We start from the raw sequence: 22005 nt of genomic DNA on the forward strand, positions 1-22005 counted from the left end.
GGAACTGTTCTGTTTTAGTGACGCGAGTTACCGGTCATCATAAGTATAAATATTACACCCACCTATTGTCAGGCGGGAGATGGAGCCTGATGTTTTGCAGAGCCCATCTTCACCACATATATGTGTTTTAATAAAATCATTTGTGTTGACCCACTATGCACTTTCAGTCGTATGCCTCTTCCTCAAAAATTCAAACCATGACACCATTTATAACTTTACATAAAGATATAAATACAAAGTAATTAGTCACTTACTTTATCTGTAAAATGTGTCTTGCATTTAGAAATTAAGCAGAAAATATTAAATCTGCAGCCAGTATCGATATGCATGCTTTCTAATTAAGATTACATTTAACATGCATCAACACTACAATGAGCGGGTGGAGGGAGGTTTGGAGTCTTCTCTCACCCCCGTTCTCTGCGGCCTGCTGGAGCGGGGGGGCTAGGAGGAGGAGTTGGCCGTCCGACTGCGGTCTGGAGTGTGGGGCCTCCCTGCTGCTGTGGAGTCGGGGCGGTCTGCCTTCCCCCACCGCAGGGAAAAGGGTAACACCACCTGGGTCTGGGTGCAGTTCCCCCCTCCAGGGGCAAGGGTACCTAGACCCGGTTCGTAGAGTACGCTTGGGGAGTGTGATCGTGTATACAGCGTCTCTTTATGTCTGTCTCCACGTCAGGCACGTGCAGAGGGGGGGGGGGCTAGAGGGGCTTGAGCACCCGCCCCTTTCCTGATGGGTGCCCAAAGTGCCCTTTTGTTGAGGCAACTTTTTAAGAAAAATTATTTATTTTTTTATGTGTGTGTGCGCGTGCGGAGTCCTGTCTGTGCCCCTCAACAATAATATTTAACTATTAATCACAGTTTTGCTAAATAAAAGGATCTGGCTTGCATCAGTCACATGACCACATTTAACCAATGATCGCCCTTGACGGCAGAACGCGCTGGTTACGAGCCGGGAACGAGCTCACAAAGAGCACGCGCATTTTTAGCGGTCCGGAGCTGTAGGAGAAACTGAAACTGAAACAAACGAGCGTGCTGTGTGTGCAACAGCGCGACAAACATTACCTGTCCTTTTATTAACTGCACAGGTAGTGCTGGTCACAGCTGCTGGCTACCTGTGTAAGGCTGTCATGGGTCTGTAGCTCTGTCACCGTTTTAGGGAACATATTTAGTTTTAAAGTAAGTTTCCGGGCTTTTCCTGCCTTTCTGGAGGGATTATATTTCACTAAAAAACGATCTAATATGCATGTCCACATAATAATTATTATAATTATAATATATTAAAAACACACGCTGTATTTTAAAGAACATACATTAAGAAGCAGATTATATCAGATTTATATTTTAAATAAGACAAAAGTTGGATTTTACAGCAGTAAAATGATTGTATCTCTACAGTTTAAAGATGTAATAAGCTTTGCCCTGCACAGAGTGGATAGTGAAACAAATGGAATCATCATAAATACATTATTTCATATTTATTACTTCCCCCTCCTCTTTGCTTTATTATTGTAGCTCTAGTAATAAATAATAATGTAAGGATTCTGGATCAGCACCGTGATGCCCATAGTATATACAGTATTCTGAAGAAGGTCTAAAATGTCACTGTGTGTGTGTGCATGTGTGTGTTTTATGTATATGGATTTTTTTAAATTATTACTCATGATATAACATTATCCAGACATGGCTGGTAAGGACATGAGGAGGAAACAGTAGGAGCTGTGTGAGGCTACTAAAGGCAGGGCTATAACATTTTTCTGTCATCATTTTATTATAGATTAAGTGCAGGAGTTGTTAGGTGTGGATAATTAGATTATAGTTTATTGCAAGAGCAAGTTGTGCCTTGTTCTCACATAGACAGCAAGTGGAGAGTGATATACAGTGGGGCAAAAAAGTATTTAGTCAGCCACCGATTGTGCAAGTTCCCCCACTTAAAATGATGACAGAGGTCAGTAATTTGCACCAGAGGTGCACTTCAACTGTGAGAGACAGAATGTGAAAAAAAAATCCATGAATCCACATGGTAGGATTTGTGAAGAATTTATTCGTAAATCAGGGTGGAAAATAAGTATTTGGTCACCTCAAACAAGGAAAATCTCTGGCTCTCACAGACCTGTAACGTCTTCTGTAAGAAGCTTTTCTGTCCCCCACTCGTTACCTGTATGAATGGCACCTGTTTGAACTCATCATCTGTATAAAAGACACCTGTCCACAGCCTCAAACAGTCAGACTCCAAACTCCGCCATGGCCAAGACCAAAGAGCTTTCGAAGGACACCAGGAAAAGTATTGTAGACCTGCACCAGACTGGGAAGAGTGAATCTACAATAGGCAAGCAGCTTGGTGTGAAAAAATCAACTGTGGGAGCAATCATCAGAAAATGGAAGACATACAAGACCACTGATAATCTCCCTCGATCTGGGGCTCCACGCAAGATCTCATCCCGTGGGGTCAAAATGATCATGAGAACGGTGAGCAAAGATCCCAGAACCACACGGGGGGACCTGGTGAATGACCTGCAGAGAGCTGGGACCAAAGTAACAAAGGTCACCATCAGTAACACACTACAACGGCAGGGAATCAAATCCCGCAGTGCCAGACGTGTTCCGCTGCTGAAGCCAGTGCATGTCCAGGCCCGTCTGAAGTTTGCCAGAGAGCACATGGATGATACAGCAGAGGATTGGGAGAATGTCATGTGGTCAGATGAAACCAAAGTAGAACTTTTTGGTATAAACTCAACTCGTCGTGTTTGGAGGAAGAAGAATACTGAGTTGCATCCCAAGAACACCATACCTACTGTGAAGCATGGGGGTGGAAACATCATGCTATGGGGCTGTTTTTCTGCCAAGGGGACAGGACGACTGATCCGTGTTAAGGACAGAATGAATGGGGCCATGTATCGTGAGATTTTGAGCCAAAACCTCCTTCCATCAGTGAGAACTTTGAAGATGAAACGAGGCTGGGTCTTCCAACATGACAATGATCCAAAACACACCGCCCGGGCAACAAAGGAGTGGCTCCGTAAGAAGCATTTGAAAGTCCTGGAGTGGCCTAGCCAGTCTCCAGACCTCAACCCCATAGGCACAGGCAGAGCCTAAATTATTTCTCACAGGTTTTGTTGCCTTATGGTTCCAAGCGCTGTCACCAATCTTTGCATTTTGTTATTATCTCATGACACTTGTTTAATCAGCTACCATCTCTCCTGTGGACTTTTTAATGTCTACAGTCTCAGATCAACACAGCCCTGCCCTCCAGCACTATCAGCAGCAACCCCTCAACAGCAACATTGTACCCATCAGGTAAAGCATCGGCTATGTTTGCTTTGCCTTTTTGCCCATATTAGATTCTTGATGAATGTGTGTTGTTGTTATTCAGCCTGGCTCAATGTGCCCCTTTTTAACTTTGAGCACCCGCCCCTTTAAACCTCTCTGCACGTCCCTGCTCCACGTTGGTTGAGTGTGGAGTAAGTGCATATGAGAGCATGAGGGTGGGAATGGATGTTTGTGTCTGTGTGTGCCTGTATGTCTGTGTCTATATGTCAGGTTGGGTGTCAGGCGTCACCTCTCTGGGGACATCTCAGGCCCTCCAAGGTTTGGAGGCCTATCTCCCCCCACCACCACTTCCCCTGCCAGTGGCGGACCCCCTCAGACATCGGTGCGTTGGTGGTTCTTTGTGTCCGGGGATGGGCGTCCAGGTACACACCGGCTCACTCCTTGGCGGCCGCTTATCGGGGCCTGGAGCCTGGGGCTCGCTCGGGCCACTTCGGAGGTGGGGTGCCTCCGGCCTCTCGGCCTGGGGCTCGGTCACTCAGGCGCGGCTGGCTGCCGGCGGAGCTCACGGGCGCGTCACTGCAACTCCCCCTGGCTTCTGCTCCGCGGCTGCTGAGTGAGCCCTCATCTGGGACTCTCCTCAGCTCTTTCTGGGACAGTGGCGCGGCTGCCCCTCTGTTGGTCTTCCTTGGTCTCTTGTGTTCTGGGGGCCTCTGGATGTCTGGAGTTTTGATCTCCTCCATACCTGCTTCACGCCCTGGAGGACGGGGCTGTGGCCCCCCCCCCCCCCCCCCCCCCACACCCTCTAGCAGATCATTACATGAAGGAACCTTTTAAAAAAAACAAAAAACAAGCGCGTCCATGCTCACAGGTGTACACACGGGTGATCACACCCACAAACTACACCCTTTTTGGCTCCTACCTCAAAGCACACTGTGTTCTGTTGATCTTATGTGCTGCACAATAATGTTTAATATTTAGTATTTACTGTCATATTCCCATATATCATTGTGATGTTGTTTATTCTATTACTCTTGTTCTCTTCTGCTTGCTTTCTTTTTTCTTTCTCAGCAGGTGATCCAGGTGATTGATATATGCATTTATTTCTTTTTTTTTTTTCTGCTCATTCTGTTGGTTTTTGTCTTTTGCCCTTCTCCCCCGTCCCTCTTCTCAGCTGTTTCTCTTTCCCTCTTTCTTTCTCCCCTTCTTTTCCCCAGTCAAGTCTGTCCCGTATTCAGTAAGTGAAAATAAAATAAACAATAAAAGGTGAATCAAATGGACCATTACGGCAAGGCTGGGATGGTCAGTTTGGTAAAGTAAATCCGTTGGGCATCTTTCTTTGCCTTTAGACAACAATTCTGATGCAAAAGAGCCAAACGGGACAGGCAAAAAAAAAAAAAAAAAAAAGGATGAAACAAATGGAGAATAAAAACTAAATTAATTTAATAAAATACTGTGTTAAAATCCAAAAAAAAATAAAAAATACTCCAATTTGGAGTCTCAATTGAAGTCATATTTCAAGTCTTGATTTAGTACTTCTAAACTTCTAGTTCCTTGGTTTTGGTTCCCTCTGTTCCAATTCAGTCAGTCTCTGTAAAGTCCGTGTCTCTGAGTCTGTGTCTTTGCATGTGTGTTAAGTTTCCTGTTTTATTGTGAAGGTCCATGTCTTATGTCGCTGTATTCACTTTCGAGTCCTCCCTATCTCGTCATGTTGATTAGGTTCAGCCATGTCTCCTTCCTGTGTGCAGTTTCCTCGTTTCCCTCTGTGTACATGTAGTGCGTGTTCTCCTGTCCTCCACATTTCACCTTTAAAAACTATTTACTTTGCCTTGTTTGGTATCGTCCTTTTCAGCACAACCTCACGTGTCTGAATTTACAGTTGTGTTTTCATTTTGACTACTGTATTAACACAATTGATCTAAAATCAGACAAAAAACATAAAATCAGAGTAGAAAGTTATATATTTTTTACTGTAACAACCACAAACATGTTTAATGAATCATATTTCATAACTTTAAATGCAAATATAAATTGTCAATTTTAAAATCCTATGCACAAGTTTTGCAAACATAGTTATTTGCAGCCATTTACCTTTTACCCTTTTTATAACCTTTTCAGACTATTTACAGAACAATCAGCTGTTCTTCATTCAGTAAGATGCCACACAAATTATTTGTGCCACTCCAATAATTTCTGTCCACTATAAAGGAGAACATCACAGCCTGATACCTGCAGGTCTGACAGCAGCAGGTGTATCACTCCTGTTTCTACCTGGAGACAGCAGTCGCTTCATTGTTCTGACACACAACACAAAACTATCCACAACACTACACACTAACTACACAAGACAACACATTAACTACACTCTCCAAACACGCTAAACGTCACAAATCTCTCACATCTCAAAACTCGCTCTCGCTCTCTCTTTTTCTGCTCTCTCTCTCTCGCTGTCACTCCTAAATCTTCCGCCTCTTCCTAAACAACCAAATGTCATGTTGCCATATCATTTTTTGATTGGTCGACATGGTGCATTTTTCCACCAACACCAACGGGCTGTTTTTGTTTTGTTTTTTTATTTTTTGCTCATAAGCAGAGAGCGCTCGCCAGTGTTGGTTAAGTTACTTGAAAGAAGTAATCAGTAACTAATTACTGATTACTTCCCCAAAAAAGTAATCCCGTTACTTTACTGATTACTTATTTTCAAAAGTAATTAATTACTTAGTTACTTAGTAACTTTTTAAAAACACGATTTACAACCTGAATAGTTGATAAAGCGATAGATCTTTCAGCCCAATTTTTCTGCATAATCCATCATACAAAATGTAATCAAATGGAAAAGTCTCTTTTTAAAACTTGTTTTATTAGTTTTAATCTTTTAATTTTATGCATCAAGCAAAAATGTAATTATATGCAACATTCTCTGACTGGAAGAAATTAGTTTAACATTTAAACCTATTTTCTGCACATTCCAGCACATAAAATAAAATATTTTTTGTGTTTACACTCAGTCTTTCAAATAGATGCAAGTAAAACACAGCAGAAAATAAATAAAGTCAAAGACTCAGCGGTCCTGTTGCTCTATTTTCACCTGTAAAGCAGGAGTGGGGTAGGCGGAGGTTTACCCTGGTGCAGGTGTGCCGCGGTCAGTGGAAGAATCCGCGAGTTTCTCTGTGAGTTTCCCATTACGTCGTAGCTACTCGGTGCTTGTTGGAAGTTTAGGGGTTTTTTCGCTGTAAAAAGAAGTTTTCTTCCCACGCACAGCGGACACTAATGTTTTTGTCACTTTTTATGGAATCAAACTCAAAGTAAGGTCAGTACTTCCACGCTTTAAACGCTGCACGCTCATACTCTCTCTGCACTCGATATGTGATCCATTGTTGATCTGCACACAGCTGTTGTCACAAACGTCGCACTCGCTTACGTCACTGTCATGAGACATTCTCGCAAAAAAAATCACGGTTTTAGTAACGCAGTAACGCAGCGCTCCTACGGGAAAGTAACGGTAATCTAATTACCGTTTTTGCAATAGTAATCCCTTACTTTACTCGTTACTCGAAAAAAGTAATCGGATTACAGTAACGCGTTACAAGTAACGCGTTACTGCCCATCTCTGGCGCTCGCTGCGCTGTCCTTAGAGAGTAAACATGAAACTATTGAGGGAAAAACACGCGTATATATTGTTTATCCTGACTCTGGTTTTACGTGACCTATCAACGCAATTTAAAAAATGGTATATGTCACCTTGTTGCTTTGTCTTTAAGTGGTCATGTGATTGTCTTACCACGACTACTTTATTCTTCCTCAGTCAAACAGCAGCACTCATGTGATTGTTTTGCCCCCTGAGCTCCAGGTGTTGTGCCAGAAAGTGGTCGTCGGGCAGAAAGTGATTACCGTCCGCAGGAGCGCGCAGCTGCTTAAAGCTGTAGCGTCCAGATTACTTACAGCTACTTCCGTGCAGCTGATATAAGATGCGGTAAGCTGAACACAGCTTCAACCATCTGTTTGTTGACAAATAGTAACGGACTGCGCCGCATTTTCTTGTTAGTAACTGTAACGGTGTTGTAGCGATAGGAATAGTAATTAGATTACTCATCACTGAAAAAAGTAACGCCGTTACTTGTAACGCCGTTATTCCCATCACTGTTCACAGATCAGTATAACTCTGATCTGTAACCAGCTCCTTTATTTACATTTTGTAAATAAAGTCTTCAGAGTTGTTTTATTGTCAGAGTGGCAGGTAAATTAACCCTAACCCTAAACTGGGAGGACTGAATGGGCCTTTCAGTGATTCTCTGAGGAGCCAACAGGTTCAGCAACAGTCAGGGTGGCGTTAACAATCTGCAACCCACGTCTTTACACTTATACATTAGCGATATTAGCATTAAATTGTTAATTAAGTATTATATTGTAGTACAACACAATAAAAACTAAACATTTTATTCACTACAATAAAATTACAAATTAATCAGACTAAGCTATATTAACTGCTGTGGTTTTGTACTGTGTGCTGACTGGTCATCTGTAAAGGACCTGAACTGTCACAGTATGCAGAAGCAGACTGTATGTATAGTGAACAGTGGAACCAGACACAAAGGAACGTGGGACCAAACTTGAATTAACAAAAAGTGAGCAGTTTAATATGACTGATGGAGAAATACAAAGTAATGCATAAGGCAAACTAAGATGAGAATAAACAATAACGTAAACTGGGGAAGCTAAAAATACACATGAAAAAGCATAAACATGAAACTTGTCGTGGATACAAAGATACCTGAAACAGGGAGACATGACGCAAAAGACAACAGACAACCTGACACTGAACAAAGGAGGACTTAAGTACACAGAAAGATGTGTGAGGATGGGGAACAGGTGGGACAAATCAGACCAGAGGTGACAAGGGGAAGCAAAACTAGACACACTGCAATTAGGAAGGGAAACAGCATGGAACGCAGACATGACAACACGAACCTGACACCATAAGACGCGCAGGCATGAAACACATAAAGGGCGAACATAAACACAGGGGTAAAGGACACAAGGGGAATCGAAAAAACAATTAACTATAACGGCAACTTAGGCAAAGTAGAAATGAACTTGGAATTCCTAAAGGACTTAAACATAAACTATAAACATCAAAATAAGCTAAAACTTTAAACGCTGGGTCAAAAGACCCAGGATCATGACCTGAACAGGTGGAACTGATTCTTAAAGATTCCATTAAGCAGTTAAAAAGAAGCTGAAGATTCAGGACAGCATGGAGTTCGGTCCGCAGCAGTCAGACGATGTTGGTGTCGTACTTCACATCCTGCAAACATCAACACGATACGTGAGCCCTGCTCTGCAACAAGTCCAACACACCTGTAACCTGGTATCTGTCCATGACCAGGATTCACTTATACTAAGTCACATGAAGCTAAGTTTTGACCAGGACATGTCCTTCAACGCACATATTAAACAAATATGTAAGACTGCTTTCTTCCATTTGTGCAACATCTCTAAAGTTAGAAATATCCTGTCTCAGAGTGACGCTGAAAAACTAGTTCATGCATTTATTACTTCCAGGCTGGACGACTGTAATTCATTATTATCAGGATGTCCTAAGAACTCCCTGAAAAGCCTTCAGCTGATCCAAAATGCTGCAGCAAGAGTCCTGACAGGGACTAGAAAGAGAGAGCAGATTTCTCCTGTTTTGGCTTCCTGTTAAATCCAGAATTCAAAATCCTGCTGCTCACATACAAGGTCTTAAATAATCAGGCCCCATCTTATCATCATCATCATCATCATCATCATCATCATCATCATCATCATCATCATCGTTTATTTGTATAGCACTTTAAGAACACACCAGGCAGACCAAAGTGCTGAACAACACAGATCAAAATAACAACCAAATTAAAAATACCATAAAATCATTACATACAATAAAATAAATAAGAAGGTGTCAGTTTCCTACAGTTAAAAGCCAGGGAATAAAAATAGGTTTTCAATCTGGACTTAAAGACCTGCACTGATGACGCTTGTCTAATTTGGAGAGGAAGGTTATTCCAGAGCATCGGAGCCGCAATTGAAAAGGCACGGTCTCCTCTCCCCCGCGACTTAGGGACCGACAGCAGCTGCTGCTCAGCTGAACGGAGCGAGCGAGGAGGAACATGTGGCTTCAGCAAATCAGATAAATAGACAGGAGCCAGACCATTTAAAGATTTAAAAACCAATAAAAGGACTTTAAAACGAACCCTAAATTCAATGGGAAGCCAATGCCAGGAAGCCAGAACCGGAGTGATGTGATCGAATTTCCTACTACCGGTTAAAAATCGCACCGCCGCATTTTGCACTAACTGCAGGCGTGACAAGGTGCCCGACCCGACCCCTATTAAAAGGGAATTACAATAGTCCAGACGTGAGGTGATAAAAGCATGAATAAGAGTTTCCAAATTGGGTTTGGAAAGGAAAGGCTTGACCTTCGACAGGCGTCTGAGGTGATAAAAAGCTGATTTTACCACCCCACTTACATGACCTTCAAAAGTAAGCGCAGAATCAAGTTTAACACCAAGATTAGTGATTGAACTTTTCAGATGAGAGGTCAAATCACCAAAATCAACAAACATCTTATCCTAATGACCTTGTAGTACCATATCACCCTATTAGAGCACTTCGCTCTCGCTCTGCAGGCCTACTTGTTGTTCCTAGAGTATTTAAAAGTAGAATGGGAGGCAGAGCCTTCAGTTTTCAGGCCCCTCTTCTGTGGAACCAGCTTCCAGTTTGGATTCAGGAGACAGACACCATCTCTACTTTCAAGATCAGGCTTCAAACTTTCCTTTTTGCTAAAGCATATAGTTAGGGCTGGACCAGGTGACCCTGAATCCTCCCTTAGTTATGCTGCAATAGACGTAGGCTGCCGGGGGATTCCCATGATGCATTGAGTTTTTCCTTTCCAGTCACCTTTCTCACTCACTATGTATTAACAGACCTCTCTGCACTGAATCATATCTGTTATTAATCTCTGTCTCTCTTCCACAGCATGTCTTTATCCTGTCTTCCTTCTCTCACCCCAACCAATCACAGCAGATGGCCCCGCCCCTCCCTGAGCCTGGTTCTGCCGGAGGTTTCTTCCTGTTAAAAGGGAGTTTTTCCTTCCCACTGTCACCAAAGTGCTGCTCATAGGGGTCATATGATTGTTGGGTTTTTCTCTGTATCTATTTTTGTAGGGTCTACTGTACAATATAAAGCGCCTTGAGGCCACTGTTGTTGTGATTTGGTGCTATATAAATAAAATTGAATTGAATTGAATGCCAGGGTCTAACCTGCAGAAGGCTTGTGTGAGAGGGGCCGGGCTGGCAGCATCTGACCAATCACAAATAGCGAGACAGAGAGAGAGAGAGAGAGAGAGAGAGAGAGAGAGAGAGAGAGAGAGAGAGAGAGAGAGAGATTTAAGACCACTTGAAAAATCCACTGAAGGAAAAAGCACCCCAGACCATTGTGGCGTCCCCTCCACTGTGGTGTGTAGAAAACATTTCAGGTGGGATCTCCTTGTCATGCTCGTAGCGCTGGAAACCATCAGGACCATCAAGGTTACATTTGTTCTCATCAGAGAATAAAACTTTCTTCCACCTTTCAGTGTCCCATGTTTGGTGCTCTGTAGCAAAGTCCAAACAGTCAGTTCTGTGGCGTTCAAGGAGACGAGGCCTTTGAAGACGTGTGTTTGTTTTTGAAGCCTTTCAGTCTCAGATGCCGTTTGAGGGTTATGGGCTGCAGTCGGCACCAGTAACGGCCTTAATTTGGGTCGAGGAGTGTCCAGTGTTCAGGCTCAGTGCCGGGGACATTTTTTGGGTCTTCCACTTGGCCTTTTTGTTCCATAACCCTCAGGACCATTTAAGAAATTCGCAATGACTGTCTTACTGCGTCCCACCTCGGCAGCGATGACACGCTGTGAGAGACCCTGCTTATGCAGTTCAACAATCTGACCACGCTCAAAAAAGCTTTTTTGCCATCAGGACGTCATGACAGTGTGACTACCTGACAGAAAATGACAATGAATCCACGTTTCTGCACAGGTTTGTCCTTTTAAAGGCATGTGGTCCTAAACTTTTGGTCAGCTGTAAAACAGCTTGTTTCAGTTTAAGCGTTGTTTTCAATAAACTGCATGCTCAAAAAAATGTTTTGTCTCACTCCAATTTCTTCTTGTTGCATGTTGAAGCTCTACTTGGAACCGTGTTCAGATCCATCCATGGAAAATATGATTTTTTTTTTTTGTATTATTCAAGTGGTCTTAAAGTTTTTTATTTTATGTATTTATTTTTTGTAAATGTTAATATAGTGGTGTGAAAAAGTGTTTGCCCACTTTCCTGATTTTTCTACTTTTTCTATCTTTGTCACATTAAATGTTTTAGATCATCTAACGAATGTAAACATTAGACAAAGATAACACAAGTAAACACAAAATGCAGAGGAAACAATCCAAACCTACATGGCCCTGTGTGAAAAACTGATCACACCTTTGGAAGTTCAGTTTCTCTAGCCATACCCAGGCCTCATTACTGCAACATGAAATCATTGAAAGCACTTAAATAGGACCTGACTGACAAAGTGGAGCAGACCAAAAGATCTTCAAAAGACAGACATCATGGCATGATCGAAGTAAATTACGAACAAAACAGAAACAAAATTATTGAGATCAGTTAGTCTGGAAAAGGTTTTAAAGGCTCTGGGACTCGAGTAAACCACAGTGAGAGCCATTATCCACAAAAAACATGGAACAGTAGTGAACCTTCCCAGGAGTGACTGACCAAAATTACCCCAAGAGCGCAGCCATGACTCATCCAAAGACCCCAGAACAACAGCCAAAGAACTGCAGGCCTCACTTGCCTCAGTTAAGGTCAGAGTTCATGACTCCACCATAAGAAAGAGACTGGGTGAAGCTGAAACGCACTTGGTTTCAGCAAGAGGACAACGATCAAAACAAAGCAGCAAGTCCACCTTTGAACGGCTTCAGAAAAACAAAATGAAGACTTTACAGTGAGCTGGTCAAACTCTTGACCCGACTCTGATTGAGATGCTGCGTGACCTTAAAAAGGTGGTTCATGCTTGAAAATCATCCAGTGTGGCTGAATTACAACAATTCTGCAAAGACGAGTGGGCCAGAATTCCTCCACAGCTGTGAAACACTCAATGAAGTAATACGAATGCTCGATTGCAGTTGTTGCTGCTAAGGATGGCTCAACCCGTTATTAGGTTTAGGGGGCAATCACTCTTTCACACAGGGCCTTGTAGGTTTGGGAGTTTTTCCTGTATTTTGTGTTTACCTTTGTTATCTTTGTCTAATATTTAAATTTGTTTGATCCGAAACATTTGAGTGTGACAGACATAGAGAGTTTGAGATTTAACTTTGAGATTTTTATGTTAATTTGAAGTTTGTCGTTACAGTTGGACACTGCTGCTTATTGATGTTATTATTATTTTATTTTGATTTTTTTAATCTTGCACAGTCTGTATATGACTGTCACTTATTCTGAGTTTCTGCAGTACTCAGTCCTACACAAGTACACACTATTATTGCTTATCACTGTCTGCACACACAGCTTTGATGGATCCTCCAGGAGTGATGACACCATTTTCTGGTGAACTGATTGGTCAGTAGGTGGTGAGATCACACACACACACCATCAGGTCATCCTGACTCTGAGTCACATGCGGAGTCTGTTCACCCATATCTGTCTCTCCTTCAAATAAACTTTATTAAACAGCAGCTCTTAAAGCTCTCGCACACTCTGCTGTCTGCAGTCTGTGTTCAAGCTTCATGTTTTTATGATATTACACATTTGTGTAAAATCAGCCGCTCTGTGTCAGCACACCTGTCCATCTTTCAGGCTGGTCACATGTCGCAAACTCTGCCCTTTGCATGTAATTATGCTCAATAAACTTTGGTTGATTTACTTAGTTGATGACCACTTCCTGTGTTAGGATAAGTGAAGCCAGATGAGGAAACATCTTAGTACAGGCCCCAGCTTCCCACCTCAACAACACACCTCATAGCTGATCTCTGAAGGGGGTGGGGCTTCTGACACAGGTGGGGATTCGTATGTACATTCTGAAGCAGCTTCGAGCGATTTGTTGATAAAGATGATTGGCTAAAAACAACCCAAAAGACACAGCTGTTAAGGTTTGAATTGGAAACATGAAGAATGTGAAAAGACTGAGCTGATTCAGGTGGACACAGGTGGACTCACCTGATCAGTGGAGGGACACAAAGCGTAGCAGCCAAAGGCAGCAATACAGATGGAAACGATAAACTCCAGGAGACAGAAAACAGCCAGAACAGCTCTCTGGACCTGGGAGGATAAAAACACCCCTGTGCTTTTAGCCCTTTCCATTAGAACCTACTCAGATCAGGCTGAGGCGACTTGAGTACCACCTCATGTGCGTGGGACAATTACAGCAACACGGCTGAATGTCCTGTGATGTCATTTATATGCAGCATGAACGCCATTTTCTACTTGCTGCTCGGTCTGTGGCTTTTTGTCGGACTCGGGGACCGCAGTGTTGTTTCTGTGCAGTCGTTTCCCTCTTTGCCATTTTAAAAATGGCAGCTTCGATTTTCACAAAGGAGACGCTCTCATGACTCATGGAGTGGTGCCACTGACAAGCCAACCGGTAGCACATTTTCAGATAACCTTGATCCAAGTAGGTACTAAAAAAGTACCTGCTATCAGGAACCACCACCTAATGCAGGGGTGTTGAACTCCAGGCCTTGAGGGCCGGTGTCCTGCAGGTTTTAGATAACACCCTGGGTCAACATGCCTGAATCAAATGATTAGTTCATTACCAGGCTTCTGGAGAATTTCAAGACATGTTGAGGAGGTAATTTAGCAATTTAAATGGCTAAATTACCAAGGACACATCTAAAACCTGCACGACACCTACCCTCAAGGCCTGGAGTTCGACATCTGTGACCTAATGGAAAACCCTAAAAACCACGTCAAGCCATGCCACGCCAACCCGAGCAGGTACTAATGGAAAAGGGCTTAATTATTGTAGCAAGAAATACTGATAGCCTCTAATGATAAACAGGAACAATTAGAGACCACAGTCAATCGCAGTAAATCTAGACACAGAATAAAACTCTCAATAAAAAGGACATGAATCATAATAATGATGATCATTTATAACAGGAGAGAACGTCATCGCTTCAAAAGTTTCCACATTAATGTTAAACCAGTCGCCACACTTTTCAGACTATTTTTGCTTGAAGGAACCGGACTAAAGAGCACTTTCTGCTAAATGCGCCGTAAACCTACACATTACACTTTTTTACTGTTGGTAGTAGGTGATGTGAGCGTCAGCGATGGGATGGCAGCACTTCTGTCTGAGACCTGACTGTCATGCAAGTTTTCTGTACTCGTTTGATTGGCAGACACAGCTGCTCTAAATGTTCTTCTTTTTTTTTATTAGCAAAATCAACATACAAACAAAATGCACCAGATATTACACATTCAGAGAATAGACATTCCTTACATATTAGCAACTTTCATACATAGGAAAAAGAAGATATAAAAATGGGGTCATAAAACTTAACAGATTATTAACTCAAAATCTTCCAAAAAGGAAACAAAAAAAACAGACTTTTTGTTTTTAACTAAAGTCAGTGCAGAATACAAATAGCATTTGTATTTTATTTTTATCCTATTGTATATTTTATTCTATTTATTCTACTGTGTACAGTATTTTATTCTTATTGTATTCTAATTTTTGCTATATAACTTTTGCACTATCCACTTCCTGCAGTGACAAAACAAATTTCCCACGTGGGACTAATAAAGGTTATCTTATCTTATCTTAAGATTTAACCAACAGGTTTAAGTCGTTTTTCCAGTAAGCTCGTGTTGGTTTGGTGTTAAAAAAATGACATTTATGTATAAATTGCTTGCACAAGACTAATAACACATTAACACCATAATTAGCTTTCTTTTCTTTCAAAAACACTCCAAACATTATCATATTTAAGGTAAATGGGGTAATTTGAATCCCACTGGAATAAAGCCAGGTATGAAAATCCAACCAAAATATTTGTATAAAATTGCACAAAAAAATAGATGGTTAATCCTCCTCTTCTGTTTCACAAAATACATAATTACCAGTTTCTATTTTGAATCTATCACCAAGGAGTCTATTTGTCGGGTAAATTTTATTCAAAATTTTAAATTGGACTTCTTTCCCTTTAGGAGGGATAGGGAAGGTTAACTGAATACCATCTATATATAATTGCCTTAACTTGGGGGAGATGTCAGAATATATTATATCATTTACAACTATGTTTTTAAGTGACAATGGAATGGATTTTATAACCCGATTAAATTTACTTTTAGAACATTGGATATTAAACTTTTGGCAAAAATCTTGATGTCCTAGAACATGCCCCTCCTCATCTACAAAATGGACAATTGCTCAAACACCTTTTGATAACCAATCTTGAATAAAAATAGATTTTCTGTTCATCAGTATATATCTATTGTTCCAAATTGGGCTATTATGTGGAGTGAAATTATGTTTAAATAACATTTTCCAACAAAGAAGGATCTGTTTATGGAATTCAGAGAGTTTAGCAGGTAGCTTAGTAATTTCAAAGTCACACTTTAGGAGAAAGTCGATACCCCCCAGTGTGTTAAAGACCTTACTTGGTATAAAAAACCAAATGGAGTGTGGATTATTTAGGAAGGATTTTAACCATTTAAGTTTCAAAACACCATTCATTATATCAAAATCAATTGCGTTTCCACCGCCTTCAATGTATGGTTTAACCAAATCATCTTTAGATATATAATGGCACTTATTCCTCCAAATAAAATTAAAATTCAAGCTATTAATTGTTTTAATAACTTTATTTGATATTGATAAAGAGTAAGCTGGATATATAAATCTAGATAAACTGTCCATTTTGGTTAATAATATTCTTCCAAAAATTGTGATGTCTCTTTGTAACCACTTATTTAAGATTGTCTTACATTTGTCAACATTATCTGAAATAGTCAAAGGAGCTTGCAAAGAAAAGCGTCTGGACTTCTTTAAGTTACTTGAAGACGTTTCACCTCTCATCCGAGAAGCTTCTTCAGTTCTAAGGTCAAATGGTGGAGAGTCCCAGATATAAACCTAGTGGGAGTTTCCCCCCACAGAGGGACAAAAGGACCCCTGATGATCCTCTAATCGCCTGAGCCAAGGTGTGAAACTGGGTGTGGGTCCCAATACTGAAGGACCCGTCCCATCCAGGCAACAAACTGTTCCAACTTCTGCAATCTGGTAGAAGGTTCCGCATCTTCCGGGCAAGGACAGAGAGACTCAAGAGGAGCTTCTATCCCCAAGCCATCCGTGCCCTAAACACACACACCCGCCCTCTCACATCATCTATAATTGACTGAGACAGGACTCTTCCAGACACTAAACCAAGGAACAATGTACATTTCAATTCCTTTAATTTTAAACATGTTTATATTGTCTATCCTGTAAAATAGTCAGATGTCTATTCATATTAATGTACAGAATTCACCTGCTTGCTGCTACTACTGCACATTCACCCAATGTACATACTGTATATATATATATATATATATATTAGGGGTGCAACGATACACAAAATTCACGGTTCGGTTCGATTCGATACTTTGGTGTCACGGTTCGATATTTTTTCGATACAAAAAATGTTCATGCCTTTTTAATTTGTCATTTATTAAAATTATAAATATATATTTTAACTCAAAAGTACAGTTTTTAAATTTAACCCTAACCCTTGTGCGTGTTTTTTATTTTGACAGCGAATGCGCACCTGCGGACCACTTATGTGCAGCCCTGGTTATTTAGCTCGTCATATTGCAGCCACAGAAATTATTTTGTCCATGAAACCATAAAGCTGCACTTTCTTTTTGCCTTATAGTCTGATTTGTCATAACTTCTCCGTTTTGTGGTAAGCTTTTCTTTGGCTGTCACTTCTTCACCCTGACCTGTCTTATTTGGCTCAGCATAACTGAAATGCTTTTACACACGCACTCACATAAGCTCAGCGATTCTCTGCACGATCAACCTCTCACATGTTTAAGCTGCGGGAGATTTCACTTGTCATGTTTGCATAGTAAGCTAACGATTAATAAGACGATGTCAGAGGAATTGGTGCGCAAATTATCGTCACTCACAGATCAGTGCTGTCGCTCTCTATACACAGTTCGCACGATTGCAAAGTGAAAGCAAAAAAACAAGCGCAAATTCAAACGCGACTTCAATATGTCACATATTGACAGTGGCTCACTGATGCCAATGACATAATTACCCAGCTACATTTCTGAAAGAATGCAAAAGCATTGACATATATTTTTCCTACAATAGCCCGACGGGCAGGGCAGAGATAGATTTTGGTAGCCCGACTGAAAAAATCGCTAGCTCCGGGACGTCGGGCTAGCGATATTGCGAGCCCTGTATCTGATTGAGGAATCACTCATCTTTGGAAAAGAGAGTTTATTACAGAGAAATGGCTCTTTCCAAAATAAAAGCTATACTATCCGCTTCTTCTGGGCTATATTCTCAGCAGCATAAGGAGAATCACGTGCTAACAGCTGTCTAAATGACTCGGCTAAAGTTAGTAGCATGCTTGTTGTTTTTGTCTTTGCACTAGGATGATGTCGGCGTAAATGTGCAGTCATATTCGTTGTGTTCCCACTAGTGCTTTCAGGTTAATCTCGTTGAAATGACCTTAACGCCACAACACGGCAAATCTCCGTTAACGAGCTACCGCCGATCGCCCCGTGCATGGGGCTAGACGGCCAACACGTTAACAAGCTAACTGCGCTAACACACTAGTTCACACCCATGTAATTGAGCATTGCGTGGCACATCCAACATACTGTTTTACTTTAGTCCATGACTCGCTTACCTTCAGGGTCATACGTCACATGAAAACCAAAATAATTCCAAACGCCAGATCTGAATGAGGTTCAATTTGCTTGTTGCAAGGAGAGCTTAACTTCTGTCTCGCTAGCTTGCCCTGCGCTCTTCCTTCTGACTATGCTGTCTGTGTTGAGCGCTCAGTGGATCTGCGCTCGACAGTGCAGCCTAGGCGGAGTAGTCGAACACAGATTCACTGAGCGCTCAACACAGACAGCATCGTCAGAAGGAAAGTTGATAAAATAAATTACAAATGTTGTATTGTTCGATACATATGCGTACCGAACCGAAAGCACTGTATCGAACGGTTCAATATCGATACGAATATCGTTGCACCCCTAATATATATATATATATATATATATATATATATATATATATATATATATATATATATATATATATATATACATGCGAAAGGTCCCTGGTCCGAAACCAGGCGGAAACACCAAGCAGCTGGATAGCGTAGTGGTTAGACTACACGCCTTTGGAACAGAGGATCGCAAGTTCGATTCCTGCCTGGGGCGTCTGTATCCAGTAAGGGTCCTAAGGCTAGACCCCCTATGCTAAGCAAGCCTACCGCAGACATGAGCGAGACAGATAAATATGAAGGCATGCCGGCTCGGACGTCGCCCGGATCAACAAGGTCCGCGTCAGGTGTTGAGGAACCAGGGCACCCTGACGAAAAGTGGGCTACTGGAACAAGAAGGCATCGGTGGGCAAGGGACGAAAACAGGGCGTTGTTGGAATGCTACTACGCAAGTAACCCCGGCGGAAGGGGCTACATGAATAGGATGAGGGACCTATGGATTCTTCGATACCCAACATCCACAATGACGGCGAAACAACTAGTAGCTCAGTGTTCCAACATTCGAAAGAAGGGACTGCTCTCACAGCTAGAGATTGACGAGGTACAACACAAATGCTACGGCAAGGAGGAGTCAGGACGCCAGGTCAGGGGGGAGATATCATCACCCCCACCCGAGATTGGGTATATAGCCCCAAGTGTGATAGGAGAAGGATCGTTGAGTGCGAGAGGAACTGACCTGAAAAATAGGATCATGGCCAAGCTTGAAACCTGGATCCCCCGTAGCCGGTTACCAAGATTACGTGAAGTACCCTCAGAAGGTCTGCTAGATGATGTTAATGCAGCACTACGGGCAATACCTACAACCACGATTACCGACACTAACAAGCTGATCTACAATACGGCAGCAGTGATCAGTGAGATGCTTGGCTACAAGTTGAACAGCCACAAGGGGCAGTACCCTCCATGGAGAAGGAGGCTAGAGGGCAAGATCAAAGTAGCACGGAGAGAGGTTAGCCAACTAACGGAGTTGCAGAAAGGTGCGACGAATAAGGTGCCTAAGAAATACAGCAAGCTGTCCATACCTGAGGCCTTGGAAACTGCCAAGCAAAGACTCACAGCCTTGGCCAGCCGCTTGAGGAGGTACACCAGAGAGATAGAAGGCAGGAGAATAAACCAGCTGTTCTCCACAGAACCAGCAAAGGTGTACTCTCAGTGGCAAGGGAACAATAAGAGAACAGCACCACCAAGGCTGGAGACGGAGCAATACTGGAAGAGCATATGGGAGAAGGATGCAACCCATAACGGCAATGCTCAGTGGCTAGAGGATCTGAGGGCAGACCACAGCGACCTCCCTGAACAGGGTCCAGTAACCATCACAGTGGCAGATATCCAAGAAAGGGTCTCCAGTATGAAGAGTTGGACAGCACCAGGGCCCGACATGGTTCACGCCTACTGGCTGAAGAAGCTAACTGCACTCCACGAGCGTCTGGCAGCACAAATGAACCAGCTGCTAGTTAACGAGGGACACCCGGAATGGCTAACTGAAGGCCGGACGGTCCTGATCCCCAAGGACCCCAAGAAGGGACCGGTCCCCTCCAACTACCGACCAATAACCTGCCTCAGTACTACATGGAAGCTCCTGTCAGGCATCATATCGGCTAAGATGAACAGGCACATGGGTCAATACATGAGTGGGACACAGAAAGGAATTCGCAAGAATACCAGAGGCGCAAAACACCAGCTACTGGTAGACAGAACAATCAGCCGAGACTGCAAGACCAGACTGACCAACCTGTGCACTGCCTGGATTGATTACAAGAAGGCCTATGACTCAATGCCCCACAGCTGGATACTGGAATGCCTAGAATTGTACAAGATCAATGGGACCCTAAGAGCCTTCATCAGGAACTCAATGGGGATGTGGCGTACAACACTAGAGGCCAACTCCAAGCCCATAGCACAAGTCACCATCAAGTGCGGGATCTACCAAGGAGATGCTCTGTCCCCACTGCTGTTCTGCATAGGCCTGAACCCCCTCAGTGAGATCATTAACAAGACTGGCTACGGATACCGACTACGGAACGGAGCAGTTGTCAGCCACCTCCTGTACATGGATGACATCAAGCTGTATGCCAAGAGTGAACGAGACATCGATTCACTGATCCACACTACCAGGCTATACAGCAATGACATTGGAATGTCGTTCGGACTGGAGAAGTGTAGTCGGATGGTAACAAAGAGAGGGAAGGTAGTCAGAACTGAGGGGATTGAACTACCAGAAGGCAACATTGCAGACATAGAGGACAGTTACAAGTACTTGGGGATCCCGCAGGCGAATGGGAACCATGAAGAGGCCGCTAGAAAAGCTGCAACCACCAAGTACCTGCAGAGGGTCAGGCAAGTCCTGAGGAGTCAGCTGAATGGTAAGAACAAGATCCGGGCCATCAACACGTACGCCCTGCCCGTGATCAGGTACCCTGCTGGGGTAATAGGCTGGCCAAAGGAGGAGATAGAAGCCACTGACATAAAGACAAGAAAGCTCCTTACCATGCATGGAGGGTTTCACCCCAAGTCCAGCACCCTGAGGCTGTACGCTAAGCGGAAGGAAGGGGGCCGGGGACTGGTGAGTGTCAGCACCACAGTCCAGGATGAGACAACGAACATCCAAGAATACATTGGGAAGATGGCCCCAACTGACCGAGTGCTCAGTGAATACCTCAGGCAGCAGAAACCCAAGAAAGAGGAGGGAGACGAGGAACCATCATGGAAGGACAGAGCCCTGCACGGTATGTACCACCGGCAGATAGAGGAGGTGGCTGATATCCAGAAATCCTACCAGTGGCTGGACAAAGCTGGACTGAAAGACAGCACAGAGGCACTAATCATGGCAGCACAAGAACAAGCTCTGAGCACAAGATCCATAGAGGCTGGGGTCTATCACACCAGGCAAGACCCCAGGTGCAGGCTGTGTAAAGATGCCCCAGAGACAATCCAGCACATAACAGCAGGGTGCAAGATGCTAGCAGGCAAGGCATACATGGAACGCCATAACCAAGTGGCCGGCATAGTGTACAGGAACATCTGTGCGGAGTATAACCTGGAAGTCCCGAGGTCAAAATGGGAGATGCCCCCAAGGGTGGTGGAGAATGACCGAGCTAAGATCCTGTGGGACTTCCAGATACAGACGGACAAAATGGTGGTGGCTAACCAACCGGACATAGTGGTGGTAGACAAACAGAAGAAGACGGCCGTAGTGATCGATGTAGCGGTTCCGAATGACAGCAATATCAGGAAGAAGGAACACGAGAAGCTGGAGAAATACCAAGGGCTCAGAGAAGAGCTCGAGAGGATGTGGAGGGTGAAGGTAACGGTGGTCCCCGTGGTAATCGGAGCACTAGGTGCGGTGACTCCCAAGCTAGGCGAGTGGCTCCAGCAGATCCCGGGAACAACATCGGAGATCTCTGTCCAGAAGAGCGCAGTCCTGGGAACAGCTAAGATACTGCGCAGGACCCTCAAGC

General features: G+C 43.1%; 1 protein-coding gene across 1 annotated transcript in view; it reads right to left on the minus strand.

Moving 5' to 3' along the window:
• Nucleotides 1-8533: 8533 nt before the first annotated feature.
• Nucleotides 8534-22005, minus strand: part of LOC308406483 (membrane-spanning 4-domains subfamily A member 15-like) — a gene marked incomplete at both ends in the record, with an annotated part of 30721 nt that continues 17249 nt past the window's right edge. Inside the window, 3 exons of the mRNA XM_080897522.1 lie at nt 8534-8563; nt 13281-13382; nt 13482-13583. Coding sequence (XP_080753648.1) covers nt 8534-8563; nt 13281-13382; nt 13482-13583 — 234 coding nt within the window. The remainder of the gene's footprint in view (nt 8564-13280; nt 13383-13481; nt 13584-22005) is intronic.

Source organism: Rhamphochromis sp. 'chilingali' (assembly GCF_963969265.1).
Source record: "Rhamphochromis sp. 'chilingali' genome assembly, chromosome: 11".
In the NCBI taxonomy this organism is placed as follows: domain Eukaryota; kingdom Metazoa; phylum Chordata; class Actinopteri; order Cichliformes; family Cichlidae; genus Rhamphochromis; species Rhamphochromis sp. 'chilingali'.